The following is a 16,550-nucleotide window of genomic DNA, read 5'->3' as shown; positions in this document are numbered from 1 at the left end:
TGATTCTTATATCAAAAGGACCTCTTACATGTTTCGGTCTCAGGGAACCGAAATTTACACGACTTTTTCGTAGTGTGCAGTCGTATCACAAAAAGGACCAACGTAATAACGAGAGAACAACAGCGGGTTAAAAACTGATTGCGGAAATACAGGGTTAATTAGATCGATATGGAAATCCAGACGACAGAAGAAGTAGTCTTCCATCAGCCAGCTTGAGACTTAATTGTTCGCAGGGTGGGGTACAAGGATTTGTGGAAAGAGTGAATCGTGATCCGAGCTTGAATTCCCCATTTCAAGGCTTTTCTTAACAAGAATTGTTGGAATCCGCTGCTGGACCAATACCACGTTGCTCTGAAAACGCTGGTGGTAGCCAAGAATTCCAAATTCTCGAAGGAAAGACTACCCATTGCTTCAGTGTCGAAATTCGCAGAGGAATTGCACCTCGATATTACGGAACCGCAAGGGGTTGATCAGTGGAAAACAGAAATAAATCGCTACATCCAAGAAACACTATCGACCCAGATGACCATGATGATGGAACATCTAATACAGTTTTCAGTTCAACATCTTCAACAAACACAACCACGGGGTCCCACACCCATTACTGAACAACCACCTATGCCAGGGACGCCACCAACACCAGGGTGTACACCGAGACCATTACCAGCACCACTACCATCACCGCCAATTCCACCATGAAAAAACTTCTGTATGACCCCGGAACCACTTGATCCCTGAAGGGTACCAGCCTAGGCCCCGAGTTGCTGGTCTTAAGCCAACGGCAGCTTTTGGGGTGGGCACTCAAGGCCATCTGTTTGGTTCCGGGTCCCAGGGCTTTTTTTTTTCGTGGTAGGGTGGGGGGCTTTCAGATGACGGAATCCTACAAAATTCCTCGCGGACAACGGTTAAATACCTTTTATTTAATTTCTCCGGTACACTGTTGGTGGCGGTGACGACACAGGCGAGACAGGCGAAGAGCTATATAATGCCGGTAGCCGTGCACATGGTAGTGATGGTGTTACGGGAGCAGTGTGGCCGGACGGTAGTGGCCAGACAATGATGGCGGCCGGATGATGAGCAGCCGGATGGCAGTGGCCGGATGATGAACAGTCGGATGGCAGTGGTCGGATGATGAGCAGCCGGATGGCAGTGACCGGATGGCAGTGACCGGATGGCAGTGACCGGATGGCAGTGGCCGGATGGCAGTGGCCGGATGGCAGTGGCCGGATAGCAGTGGCCGGATGGCAGTGGCCGGATGGCAGTGGCCGGATGGCAGTGGCCGGATGGCAGTGGCCGGATGGCAGTGGCCGGATGGCAGTGGCCGGATGGCAGTGACCGGATGGCAGTGGTCGGATGATGAGCAGCCGGATGGCAGTGACCGGATGGCAGTGGTCGGATGATGAGCAGCCGGATGGCAGTGACCGGATGGCAGTGACCGGATGGCAGTGGCCGGATGGCAGTGGCCGGATGGCAGTGGCCGGATGGCAGTGGCCGGATGGCAGTGGCTGGATGGCAGTGGCCGGATGGCAGTGGCCGGATGGCAGTGGCCGGATGGCAGTGGCCGGATGGCAGTGGCCGGATGGCAGTGGCCGCATGGCAGTGGCCGGATGGCAGTGGCCGGATTGAACCATTGCAGTTTCAGCAATCGTGATTATGGCCAGTGTTGCTAACAGCGCACACGGGATCGCAGCAGGCACAAACACCAGAGATGGCGGCTGGTCGGATGGCGAACGTAGAATCGCTTGAGGCCCCACGATTGTGGTGGAGATAAATGTGGCTGACGGAAAACGCGGCATCGTGGCAGGTACCAACGACCGGTAAGGCGGCGGCCATGTAGAATCCCTTGAAGCCCAGCGATCGAAATTCTCATATTGAATATGAGAACCGCATATAAACCGTTCCTAACGTTCTATAGAACTGAAAGGATGGATGATTTGATAATGGTGTAACATGAACTGGACAAGGCAATGTACCATAATTATACGAGCGGAAACCGAAATCAACATCCCCATGTAAACTTCTTAGAAAAAACTGAGGATCCAAGAGGCAGAGCTGAATGCCATCAACCAAAACGTGCCTAGAAAACTCCAGGAGAAACCAAAGGAGACCTCATCCCTACGGAGTACAGGGGCGGGAGGGGACGAACAGGGCAATATTCTTTGCTGAAATTGCCACCAGTTCGACCACTTTTGGAGGAACTGTGAGAAACCGAAGAAAGTGTTCTGCCACTTTTGTGGATATATGAATACAGTTACATCTAACTGCCCAAATAATTACCTGTTCGACAACCAGCAGCAAATTTTAAAAAAACGAGGGAGATCGTAGGAAGCAACCTTTCTGGAAAACCAGCAAAACCTTCCAATGAAGGGGAATCAGAACCACCGGTCCTTGCAGAAACGCCTACTTTGCCGAGATTTGTGTGATTGAAAATTCGAAGTGGAAGTGCATGTATATACTACGGCGGCCATTTGTGCACTCTACAAGAAATCACTTCTCCTCGATTCAGATCACTTATGTAGGTCGGTTAAATTTTACCGAGTTTTTGAACAGCTGAAATAGTCAGTAAAATTTCAAATGACCACTCTCATTAGATCCAGATCTGTCGCGTTGCGGTAAAGTGACAGCTAAATATTGCCAAATCAGAGAAAAATTAGCATTTGGCGTCAGATTATCAGCTTTAATAGCATGCTGTGGCTGTCAGTTGCGTCGAATTATTTTCCCTGAAACGGCAATATATTGTCTAACTGCCAAATTTACGTCTACGCAGGAACAGCAAAATTTGTACAAGTTCGGAAAAAAATCAATTGATTTTTTACCGAACAAGTTCCGCAGTTCAAAAATTACCGAACAGAGACCTGGATTAGTGTGCAAGTGCTTAGAACGCTCCGTAAATCGTGAAGATATTTGTTAATCCCGGATCATGAAAGTTTTTCAAAGCATGTAACTTCAATCAAATTCATCTTAAAAAGAATCTGCTGATATCATGTTTAATGGGGTTCGAATCTAAATAAATCCTGAAGCTCCAAAACATCTACCATATCTATAAACTACAATAGATCACTTGTTGCACTAGTAGATTTCAAGATCTTCACTCCAGGGAGTTCTTATATAACCTAGAACACCTATTTATTTAGCATTTCTACAATCCTGTAGAGTGTTAGCTTACGACGCATTTATTTTACGAGCTTAATGTCAAATAAAGAGTTGTTTACGCTTTTATTCAACTTACGGACCCCTGGTTTGGATCACAAATCGAGGTTTCAGTATATTGTGTGGTATTTGACAGTTTTTTCCAAGGATGCCTTCCTTCAGATAACAACTTGAGTGCGGTAAAAATCGATAGAACTTTTTCAAACACATCGTCGGTACATGAGCGAGTCCGCGATCATCTCTTTTTGTCAGTGGTGGTGGGGGAATACCCCTCATCATCCCTCTCCAACGGGGGAGTTTGGTAAAGAGAGATGATCAAACCGGTTTGTACCTTCCTAAAGTTATCCTTGCTCGTTTTCTACTCTCTGTATGCAATTTTCACGCCGTACTCTAACGAAACTATCAATTCTATACTTTCATCTCCTCATCTATCGTATAAAAATTACCACTTTAGTCTGTTATTTGAAATTAGCATCTTCAACTAACTATTTCCCAATTTATTTGTAACCAGAAGCCACCATCTTGGATTTTAAAATGGCGTCAGACATGGATTTCCGGTTCCTAAACGTCACACCGATTTCAAAAATATCCGTATTGTGGGCTATTTGACAATATTTTCAATAATCGTTTTTTACGAGGTAAATCCAAGGTTAAGAAGTTGCTTGAAATATTATTCTGCATCTTTTGAAATTTATAATTTTAATAAGGTGTTATTTATAATTTTAATAAGGTGTTATTATTTGTACTCACAAGATAATGATGAATTCGCAGTCATTGATTCATTCATAATAGCTATCATTTATAAAAAAAAATTAAACAACTAATATAAATAGCAAAACATAATAAAAATATAACCAAAACGACCGAAAAGACTATTGGAAAAACCTAGCAGACCTGACGGGGATTTTAGGCACTTTAGAGCACTTCAAATAATGATTGATCAAGCAACGTTAATTCTGGCTGCCAGAAAGTGCCTTTTTCAGAGGAATTAGAATTGCAAAGCAAATGAAGCGATTTACAATATTGCAGTCTTTAAAAAAGTTGTAAATTTTGATGATATTTAAAACTTTGTAGAACATGTCAAATCGATTAGCTAAGATTTAGGAAGCCAAAAAGTAAAAAAATAAAACTGATTTTACTGTAGTCCTGACAATAATTCAACTATATTTGACTAGACTTATGATGTATAAACTTAGTGTCTTGAGCAAAGTTTCATAAAATTCATAATTCTATAACTTTGCTGAAAACATAAGCCAATTGTCTTGTGATTACAAAGCGTTGGTTTTTCTAAGTGTCATACCACCTAATAAGCTTGAATATGCATATTTCAAAAGATGCAAAATGGCAGCCCTAAGTATGCACCTTTAGAATTCATAAAATGATCCATAAAATATTGAAAATTGTTCCATTAAAAATATCCAAATGATCCATAAAACATCGGAGAAAATCCCTAAAAAAGTGTGGATGATCCATAAACAATATCAATTCTATCAATATTTTATGTAAAATTTAGCAATACAATTGTAAAATGTGCCATAATATATTGCAATTGATAAATAAAACATTCAGCAATGAACCTTAAACTAAAGAAAGTGATCCATAAAAAATCAAGTTTGCGCACTTAAAAATATTCATGTTTAGACACTATTTTTTTTTTAATTTTGGAAGCTAATTCTAGACGCTTGACCATCGCTCTTCTACCTAAAAAAAAACACACGGCAGGTCAGTAAATCTAAGCAGTTACGCAGTAATGGAGCAATTTTTCATAGTTTATGGATCAACATTAATAATATGGTGTCCAAATCGTGAATAATATACGTCTAATTTTCGGATCATGGCTGTTCGGAATATCGTGATAACCCTGTACCGCCAAGCCCAGCGACAACCCTGTGGGAGATAAGAAGAGCTACGGTAACGGTCGCAGTCAGAAATGACAGACTCAGGTTTGGTTCAACGGAACTGTGAGTTTATATAGGTCGGAGTAAGAACGAGGAAAAAGAGGAAAAGAAGGTACAATTCCACACCATGTAGCACACGTTTTACAGCTAAATAAAGTTAATTGTCTAAATTTGTTACTATACCTATCGTTTAATTAAATTGTAGTGATTTGTAGAGAACTAGCTACTGAAGTAGGTTAGACGGAGGCGGAATTCGTGAAAATATTGAATTTAATAACCCTATATTTGCTTAATCTAGATACTACAATTTGATCCAAAAATCTGGTAACCTACAATTTATTCCTAAACGCTATATACTTGATTTACCCTAAGTAACTAGTAAGTAGCTCATTCTGTATCTTTGGCGTACCAAACTAAAATAATAATTGAATCCCTAAATCCTAAATATAGCCTAAATTTTTGTTGAAAGAGTGACGGAAGTTAACTCTCGGTTTGAAAAATCTCCCGCTCAGCCTCCTATCGCTTTTCATGGAGGAATTTCTCTTCCTCCAGCGCTTTCTCCTTTGCGCTTTCCTCCTGCTGCAACTGGTCCTAGAAATTCCTCCAGGCTGACCTCATTGCTACTTCCTTTTCCAGATTCGGATCCGGTATCACTCCTCGCACTATTCTTTCTGCTTTGGGACAGACTTCTTGGTTCCTTTTGGCACCTTCAGCATATTTGTGCACTTCGAGCACGTCTACGGAACCTCCTTTACAGCTGTTGTCTTACCAGCACAAATATAATGGGTCCAGAAATCGCAGACATCACACTGGACCATATCATCTACGTGGTCATGGCCTTCACAAAGCGTACAGTTTTGATCGCCGTTCTCTTCTTCACTCAACGGTGGTGTTGATCCCTCTGACATTTTGAAGTTATATTCTTTAAGAATGTTCGGATTATTGAAACCAACTTCCTCGGGACAGTCTCGTTTTGGTCTGCTTGAAGCTGAAATAGGTTTTATTATAAGCATTAAAATTGGTTTAGATTTTATCAAATATATCATATTAACAATATGATCCATTCATGCCTTTTCCAAAAATTGCAATGGCGACCCGCAAAATATTGTTTCACGCACCATCTAGCGTTGAAAAAGGTCAGCAACAGCAATTCAATTACAATCGTGGGGTGCGAATATAGCACTTATTACAAAAGTAAGAGTCACATTATTTTCATTAATTACATTGTGTATATTACTTTAAAATTTATCTGACATGTCACTGTTGTCATCAAATAAAATAATATGCTGAAATACATTCATTTTAAATATTCAACAAATTTTCATTTGGTTTACCCCTCGTGACGATAAACAAATACATTAGTTGCCTTTTTGGCCACAGAGGTGCTTTCATCGCTAAAAATTTTGGTTCGCCAGCTAAGCGAGAGAGTGGATCATATTGTTAATATAATATATTAGATTTTATATTAGTTTAATAAAACCTTCAAGCTGCCCAAAACGAGACTGCTATGAGGAAGTTGCTTTCATTAATCCGAACATGGCTATATTTTTAAGTGCGCAAACTTGATTTTCTATGGATCACTTTCTTTAGTTTAAGGCTCACTGCTGAATGTGCTATGGATCAATTGCAATATGTTTATGGGTAATTCGTACAATTTCAATGCTCATTAGAAATTAAGTGGTACATTTTTACAATTGGATCATATTGATATTTTTTATGGATCAATCACACTACTAAAAGGATATTCTTCTATGTTTTATGGATCATTTGGATGTTTTTAATGGATCGTTCTCCAATACTTTATGGATCATTTATTGGTTTTTATATTCAAAAGCTTAGGGGCAAGACAGCTTTTGATCATGAGTAAAACCGGAGTTAATTTTGAGTAGCTCTGAGTAGCTCACGTTGCTCAATATCTTATATACACATAGCAACCTGATTGTTATATTGAAAATTACGTTGACGTGCTTTCTTGGAATTTCTGTGTAGGGACTTTTGGGGTGGTTCGATAGGTTCGGATTAGACTAAATTAATTCAATAAATTCAATTCTTAGAGCAATATAGTTCACGTTTATATTTTTTTTGACGTAGGACTACGTCTTTGATTTCTATATGGGGGTACACTTTGTGAAAACCGAAAATGGAACAGGTAACAAATTAAGAAAGATTTTGAACGTTAATAACTCAGCTGCCCCTGGTCCAATCTCAATAATTTTATCATCAATCGATCAGAAATATGGCTACGCAACGATAACAATGCTTCCAAATGTTGATTTTTAACAATAAAGTATTGAAAAACTGGTAAATGTCCAGCATTGCCCAAAAGCGTCGAATTAACTAACAAATCCACCAATTACCTACATGCATATGCTGCTTCCCCAGCACAGTCGTCAGAGAGTAGTAAGTAGACGAAACAAGTCGAAGTGGCATTCGCCTCCGATCCTCGGGCGCGTGCGAACAGGGAGGATGGAATTGCGTAATATTTTTCAGACTCATCGCCATATTCAGAACCAAACGCAAATTCTTCAAGATGTCAGATCCGTGATGCTGTCACCTACACTAAACACGCCAAGCGTAAGGGGCCATGGATGTCATCTACGTTTTTGAAGTGACAGAGACGCACTCTGTTTGGTTTCGGAGGTTAAATCATCTTTGACAACAAAACGGCTCTTTTCAGGGCCACCAAGCTTAGTACAGTAAAGAGTAGGAATAGAATTCATCTGCCTGTTTGTCCATATTCAGAACCAATGATCACATAAAATGCTCGTGTAATCAAGCTGGAAGCAGGAGTACAAATTATTTTGATCAACCTTGATCAACTTTGAATGGCCACGGCCGGATATTTTCGATGGAAGAAGCAACAATCTAGCATCTAATTCGACGAAGACGGCAGGAAACATTTCTGGATCAACAATAGAAAAGGGCCCATCAGCATTTGTAAACAAACCATTCCAAAGCCCATTCCTCACAAATCTAATCATCGTGTAGGTAGAAGTTTCCCCTATCCGATGATGGTGTTGGTTTGTGTGGGTGGCTTTCGCTTTGTGAGTAAAGGGCTTTGGAACGGTTTGTTTACAAATGCTGATGGGCCCTTTTCTATTGTTGATCCAGATTTGTGAAGCCGAGTTATTTACGAAAGAGAGTGTCGATGAAGAGAATCGATAAATGTAGATAGGACCTATTGAAAAGTGACGCGAGATTTGTTTTCCGTACTGAGCTCCAATGCTACCGACGCCAGGGAGGCAGCTCCCAGAGATGTTATGCCTTAGAACATGTCGGTGGCGCCGACTGAGATTGGACCCAGGCCTGCTGGGGTGAGAGGTAATCACGCTAACCACCGGCGCCGATATCTTTCAAGGTGATATCACGGCAAATGAGAACGACCCAAATTTGAGTTTAGTTATCTCAGAAATAAGAAATAAAGTTCAGGAACTCAGCGATGAGTAAATTTGCCTCATGTTTTCCCAGGTTTTTCCAGGGAAAATTTCCCGAATTTGAGGAAAGTAAAAATTGGATTCACTCGGTCTATTGGTACTACTCCGAGGCTGAATAAAATTTTCGTCAATTTCCTCATATTCTGGCTTTTAGGTTTTCCACAGGAAACCATGAGACAAATTTACTCGTCGCTGAGTTCCTATACTTTTGGCGATTATGAGTGAACTAAACTCAAATTTGGGTCGTTCTCATTCGCCGTGTACGCAAAAAGAAAATAGCCAGTGTCGCTACTTGATAGCAAACTACTCATAATGGGAGGAGTCTTTGTAGCTTTTATACCACTTGGTTGCACATCATTCTGCTTTAACCTAAAAAGATATAAAGCAGCGCTGCTGTCTGGTATCAGCTCATTTTCGCTTCGGACGGCGTGATCAGCAATAGCAGCAGTAGGAAGGTGGTTAGTCCACTTTTCTATAACCTAACAAGCAACAATTGACTGGTCGTGGCAAAGGGGGTGCCAATCGTCATCGCAAATTCTTCGAGATAACTACCATCCGTCGTCTGGCTCACCGTGGCGGTGTCTGACGTATCTCCGGTCTGATCCACGAGGTGTGTTGAAGGTGTTCCTGGAAAATGAGGTCCGTGATGCTGTCACCTACACTAAACACGCCAAGCGTAAGTGGCCATAGATGTCCTCTTCAATAAAACGGCCCTTTTCAGGGCCATCAAGCTTACATCAGTAAAGAGTTGGAATAGAATTTATCTGTGCTTGTTTGTCCATATTCAGAACCACAAGCCCCTAACGACCACTCAAACTTGGAAGCAGGGGTGCAAGTGATTTTGATTGATTCTCGTAATCAACTTTCTCTTTGTAAAAGATTACTACAAATTTGATACGCCTACAATTCAAAAACGGAAAGAGTTGAGATAATAGATATTTGACCAATTAAAAGAACTTAATACTCTTCACATATTTCGTGCACTAGCGGTCCTACGTCAAGCTTCCGTTCGTGCCCCTAGGCACAGACCCTTCTACTTTTTTAACTTCCAGGAACTCAATGAAAACGTAATTTACACAAATATATAAAAAATAATAGAGTACATACAGTCTGCACGATTTTCAAAAAGATAAGAATACAGTGCCTTCCTATTATTGGTAACATATGAGTTTTGCATGTTATGCTATCTATAGATTCACCGAAAGCTTTATTCGATTTATAACATTACTCGATCATTCTTTAGGGATTAGACGCTTGATATTTCATGAAATGTTGTGTTCTGGGCACTGGTTTTGGTTGTTGGCCATGGCATGATTTATAGTGTTAAGGTTCCATAAAGGGTAAATAATTTGTTTACTTCTTCTTTGTGAAAAATCCTTCGATATTTTTTTCATCATTAAATACATCCTCTCATCCATGTTAATGAGTCAAACTTCACTGAAAGGCATCCAAGCCACACACGAACGACAAGCCCCGTAAAACCGTCATGCAGTCAAACCACCACAGGAGCATTTCGTTTGTCCACAATTCGATTTGTTAAACGAACGATTCGATCTGTCAAATGGGCGAACAGATGCTTCAAACGAAATATGCTGTCAGACGATATTTTCTTTGATTAGAAATTTGAGACTACTTTGATCATTTTTGAGTAAATATGAGTAACTCAAATTTACTCGCTGCAAATATATTTACTCTGATTATAGCTGTCTTGCCCCCAGTTCAAAAGTATGTTTGCCATGCAAAATAACATTTCAAACAACTTCTTCCAAGATGGAAAGGTGAGAAAAGAGTTTCGACCGTCTTTTTCCAGAATGGTCTCACTGTGGTTTGGTTCGTAAAAGGAGTTTTCAGTCAGATTTGGTAAAACATCGCTCGGTGCGGCACCGTGGCAGTCAGGAATCCTTATTGCTGGATTCTGGCATCGATATACAGCCTCTACACGTCGTCCCCTATCCGAAAATACCCATATTGTAGGGTATTTGACAGTTTTTCTTGAACTGATGGTCACCCTGTTGGATTCCGAATTGCCGTCTGGCATTGATTTCTGGTCTCTACACGTTATCCCCTATCCGGAAATACCCATATTGTAGGGTATTTGACAATTTTTCTTGAACCGATAGTCGCCATCTTGGAGCCCAAAATGGCGCCCGGCATCGATTTACGACCTCTACACGTTGTCTTTTTTCCGGAAATGCCCATATTGTAGGGTATTTGACAGTTTTTCTTGAACCAATGACCGCCATCTTGGTTTCCAAAATGACGTCTAGCATCGATTTCCGGCCTCTAAACGACATCCCTTTTCCAGAAATACCCATATTGTAGGGTATACGACAGTTTTCCTTGAACCGATAGTCGCCATCTTGGATTTTAAAATGGCGTCCGAAAAAGATTTCTGGCCTCTACCCATCATACCTTTTCCAGTTCCTGTCCTCACATTGCACAGCAACATCCGTATATGAACAAGCTTTTCATACATAACATATTAAGGAAGTTCATGTACACGCTAGCGCCGCGTAGTGAGATAGTTCTGAAATGATATGACCACCATCCGAAAGGGCTTGGTTAGCTGAACAACTTTGCTCAAGACAGCAACTTTCTACATGGCCAGGTTCTTGAGATACAGTTTATATAGAAAGTTCACATGCACACTAGCGCTGCGTGGAGAGCGAGAGAGCTCTGATTTAATATGAACACTATACCAAAGGAAATGCTCACCTGGAAAACTTTACTGAAGACAGTAACCTTCTATATGGCCAGGATTTTGAGATACAGCTTTTATACGAAGCTCATGTGCACACCAGCACTGTGTAGTGAGAGAGTTCTGAACTAATATAAGACAGTAACCTTCTATATGGCCAGGATCACGATATATTCTATGTTGGACCTAAGATCCATATATTATAGCGCCCGTTATAAGTAACATAAAAGTGAAGCGCCTCTATCGGCGTAGTTCCCAATTAAACCTGTATCCAATGACACAGGCTTGTTAGTCCCAGTACAACAACTTCGTCGGAAAAAGTATAGCTCTATATATTGAAACAAATGAGATAATCCACTACAGCCCTTATTAGTGCAAATCCCATAAGCTGTGGGTATCCTTATTCGCGGTTCCTTATTCACGCCCCCGTTACCCCGGCAATAAGGATTCCTGACTGTACTTATGTTTGCACGGCACTGGGTTTCTTTGATAAACCCCCCGGTGTCGGTGCAGCATATTGGCACCCAACCGAACCAAAAGAGAAACCCGAACACGGTGCTATAGGTTTTGGCTTGGCACCAGCGAATCCAAACACATAAAGCAACCAACGATACAGACAAAACGGTTGCTACGACTACCATGACAAACTCGCTCTGTAACATAGCTCGATCCGCGTGGTAGAAGGATAATGATATATTGCTTGCCTGCTTTGTTGCAATCAGTGTTGGGAAAATATCAAAAGATCAAATCTCACCTATGAGAATAATCTCATTTGAGTATCGTAAACAAAAATCAACAAGCAGACAATATCGGATGATATTAGAAGCTGTGATACGGCTGCTCTGATATCATGCTAACAAAACTCACCAGCTACAATTCTCACCAAACTGTGGTGAGTTTGAGCTTCAAGATTTTTGATGTACACCCGAACACGAACCGAAACTTCCATCACTGCTGGTAGCAGTAACTTCGTGTCTGTCATCTGTGAAGAGTAAAGAGAGATAGCAAGCTATGCTTTCTCTTTATAAGAATACGATGTGCTACGGAATCATTGTGGTGGTAAGTCAACTCGTAGCTACAATTTTACATATTCTGAATTGTCTCGCAGTATCAAAGGAGCTTGTTAAATCAATATCATGCTTGATATTTTATTCCAGTATCTCGCGTGATATTGGGAGCCCTTGAGAGCGAAACAAAATCATTTGAGTGAGGATTATGCCGTCATTGGTTGCAATATACACGGATGAGGACAAAGCTCGATATAAATCGAGAAAAGACATAACAAAAAAATTCCCATTAACACACGTGTATCATCTTCGGGTTTACTTCGTGAAGCAGCTTGCCAACAATTTGCTCGTTTCGTTCTACCGCCCCGAGTGAGTTGTGTCGCACGAGCTGCTCGTCATGAAAAAGAACGAAGAAGATTAGATTATATCAGTGTCAACATTTCAAATGGGCGTAATTGCTTTTGCAAACAATGGCTTTAGCCGTCGATTTCTTGCAAATAAAAGCCCACTCATCAAAATTACATATGCTAGCTGGTACAGGAAACATCCCTCTGCGTGCTGGTGTCATTCATTTTCATGAGTAAGCTTTCATTCGCGAGAAATCGACGACTAAAGCCATTGTTTACCAATGCAATTACGCCCCTTTGAAATGTTGGCACTGATATCATTATTGCTTTCCACTTCTGACATAGCGTTATTATTCGGTTCGTTGATCGCTTGTCATTTTGTCATTTGGAGATATTTTTGATTCCTTGCTCGGCACCGTGCGGCACGGTGCCAACGAACCGCTTGTGATTTCGACGTCGAATTCGACGTTAAACTTTTTCTGTCCGCTTTCAAGGTACATGAACGCCAACTATCAGATAGGGACTGAAAGTTTAGCATTGATTTGTTTAAATTATTGTTGTTAGTCCAAAGATTTCTGATTTTTTGAGTTTCTACTACTGCATGAATACTAACCCCTACCCGTTTTATGACGAGGTAAATTTTAAGCGCTGGGGCAAATAAAAATCGTCTTTTTTACAAATGCTGTGCCAATGACTACAAAGATACACTATTTCTAGAATTTATTTCAACATTTAGAGTAAATCGGTTCGGTGATTCAGTTCTGGGATTTTCGGGAGAATCAAAAGTTATTGAAGATCCAGGCATTCCAAAAGTTTCTGAACTACCAGAGATTCGGTACACCTGGAATTTCATGAGTGCTCACAGTTCCGTGTCTTTCAAAATTTAAGTATTCCGATAATTCAGATTTTTTTGCAGTCGATATTCCCAAAGCGTTTGTCAATTTGGAGAGTTCTCGAAGTGCTTTGACATTCGGCAGATCTTGGAATTTTCGCAGTCCCGGGAGTTTGAGAGTTCTTCAAATTGCGAGAGTTTTTAAAGTTATCAGTGTACCTAAATTACCTGGAGATCACAAGAGTTCTTTTAGTCCCAATAATTTCTGGAGCATTTATAGTTGTAGCACAGACTTACAGACGTAACCCTTCATTGTGTATCTTCGTTCATGCATTTCACGGTTGATTTGAATATTATCAGTTCCGCGAACTATTCGCCGCAGCGCTGGTATCGGATCACTTTGACGTTTCTATACATTCTATAGAACTTTTATGCAATATTGTTTGCGAGCTAGCGAGCAAGCTTGTTTTCCGCGAGAAGCCCGAGAGATGTCGTTACTGAGGTCATATGTTTTGAGATACTATGTTTTCAAGAAAAACTTTTTCAAAGATTTACGTCTGTTTGTCTGTGGTTGTAGGCTGCAGCTATCCACTTTGTTGTACGCCATACTTCAACCGTGCGTAATTTTTCAACAGTTTTTTCTTCAGTTTGCTACTTCTTTGGCTACTATGTTTCAACTGAAACTTAAAACCTGCCCTCAGCGTAGCGTTGAGAACTTTCAAAGTTATTGTTGTAAAGCATTTGCTGTCTGTATCATATTTTTTTCATAATTTGTATATTCTATGGCAAGTTTAGCGATCATCTATGCTTAGAGAAGTCAAAAATAAATTTCATCCCGAAGCATTGTCTTGCATTATATAAAGATTGATCTAAGGGAATTCCCTAAACACCATTTAAATGTGCAGCAATGCCAAACACTAAATCCAAGGACTGATTGTCCAGCGTACCATATGGCTCCATTTGAAAAGTTAAAATGTTTGAGCATCCTTACACAATTTGAAAACAAAACAGAAAACTTCCACCAAAGCTCATCCCCGCACCATTACACCTTTCAACGATATTTATCGGCCACTTAAGCACAGCAAATGAAATTCACTTCACTTTATCTCGAATTTCCCTCCCGAACAGCCTTCAGCCTAGATCCTGATCGAAAATAATTTGCATTTCCCTTCATCCACCACCGTAGAGCGCGCACTGGAACGATAAATAGCCAGGAAAATCACCTGCCATTGTTGTTCGCGCCATCAACATTGTCATCATGTAAAATATGTACACAAAATGCCAAGGCCGGGCATCCAGTCAAAAATCACTACGCTCACTCTCGACAAACGATAATCGAATTTGCCTTCCATTTCCCGTTTCATCTAGCCACCTCGCTGGCTGTACTCCAGTCGATTGATGCGATGCGAGATTAATCCCATTGCAGTCCATATATCCAATACTCCAATAGGTGATTCCAGAAAGATGGGACCTGCCGGAAGGCAAAATCTTCATCAACATCACAGCACTTGAACACTCATTAGCTTGCTTGAAACCCAATTGACCTAAATAACTGGAATCGAGCATGAAACCGGTACTTAACCGCTCACCGGAAGTGAACACAAAACAGGACAACTCCAACGAAACTGTGGAAAGCAACAGGTAGAAGACGAGACGATTCGCGCTCGAAATGTTGGCACCGATCCGAATCGCGCCACAACTGGATATCAACTGAGCTCAACACGGCAGGACGAATCCCCCAGAGTCTAGATTGCATGCTGGAGTGTGCTTCCGTTTTTCCTCACTCACAGTAGGCAGTCTAGTGTCTACTTCTGATCGCCTACTGTGATTCACTTTGGGAAAAAAATGTCCCGCTGTGATCCACGGTCTTGAATTACAATACTTGCTCTGTCTGCAATCAATTTACAATGCCTTCGGTTGTATCAATCTATTTTGATTACTGTCTTTTCTCGCAACGGGAGATACATAAGTGCCACTTCACACACCAAAAATCCTGGCACTCAGTTGAAGAATGTGTAACAAAGTTTTCGGCAGGAGTACTCAATCACTCATACGCATACATAAATACTGCATGTGGGTTCCTGCCAGAACAGGAAAAGCTCATCCTTGCCACAACTTTGTCACCCTAGACATCATCCCGTTCTATGTTGCATCGATTTTCCACCAGCATGCAACACATACATTAACCCTGACTACTTTCTCTTTTCCACCCTCCCGACAGGTCTAGACTCCGTGATAGCTGACATCAAGAGCGGCCGCGTAACGTTACGTCGTCGCAAGCCGAATGTACTCAAAGACCTGGAAGGCAATCATGATACCGGTGGTTCCAGTTCCAGCATCACTCCCAGCAACCACAACATTGACACCAACAACTTCAACGGTGCCTACAGCAGCGGCAACAGTAGACGAAGCCAGCAGTCCTACAGTCAACTGGCTGCCAAGAATCCGGCCATGCGTGAGATGTACGAAATTCTCGAACGGATGAAACGACGCAACCGCCAATCGAAGGTTATTGTCGAATCGGACCTGGTGCCATTTTGCGATGTCAATGCTAACGGTTCCGATGAGGGCAAGTCGAGTGAGAGTAAGATTAGTGATGCTACAGATGGGAGCAGCGGGAGACGAGCTAGGACTGTGATTACCGGTGTCGTTGACATTTGAATTGATTAACGAAACTACTTATTCGACTACGTGATTCAGCTTAACATTGCATTTGGTTAATTTAATTCAGAAGCTAGATTATTATTTTACTTTTATTAATTAGCTAATTGTTCACTGTAGTGTACGTTACTATTTTATGTCATAATAAACCATTTTTAATACAAATCTGTTATCTGGGTTAAGTATCACGTCACATTGTGTCTACTTCTGGCTGCTCATAAACTATGTAGAAACTTGACGAATGTGTAATGCTCAGAAAAATTTTCAAATTTCAATGGACGGGTCTAAAATCTCTCATAAACTGTCTATGTAGTTTATGAACAGACTGATGCAAAATTTGACTTTTTCGCTCCACAGTGCTTAAATGGTTTCAAATCGGGTCCTGATTAGTCTCTCAAAGTTACAACTCATTTGGTTAGAAACAGACTTCGCACAAGCCGTTTGAAGTTTACATGAAAATTACTATGGAAAATCTCAACTTGTTGTTCATTGCCTTCTAGTCTTTTCCATAGTGAGCTGCGAA

The 16,550-nt window shown here is 41.0% G+C and overlaps 1 protein-coding gene across 1 annotated transcript in view; it reads left to right on the top strand.

Moving 5' to 3' along the window:
- LOC135701636 (shootin-1) overlaps positions 1-16,184 on the top strand; it is a 67,515-nt gene extending 51,331 nt beyond the window's left edge. Inside the window, exon 7 of the mRNA XM_065222486.1 lies at positions 15,588-16,184. Within this exon, the coding sequence (XP_065078558.1) occupies positions 15,588-16,027 (440 nt within the window). The 3' untranslated portion in view covers positions 16,028-16,184. The remainder of the gene's footprint in view (positions 1-15,587) is intronic.
- Positions 16,185-16,550: the final 366 nt, after the last annotated feature.

Source organism: Ochlerotatus camptorhynchus, unplaced genomic scaffold (assembly GCF_037179485.1).
Source record: "Ochlerotatus camptorhynchus isolate MF236.1 unplaced genomic scaffold, CSIRO-AGI_Acam_v1.1 ptg000170l, whole genome shotgun sequence".
Lineage (NCBI taxonomy): Eukaryota > Metazoa > Arthropoda > Insecta > Diptera > Culicidae > Ochlerotatus > Ochlerotatus camptorhynchus.
This window is presented reverse-complemented; position numbering and strand designations above follow the sequence as displayed.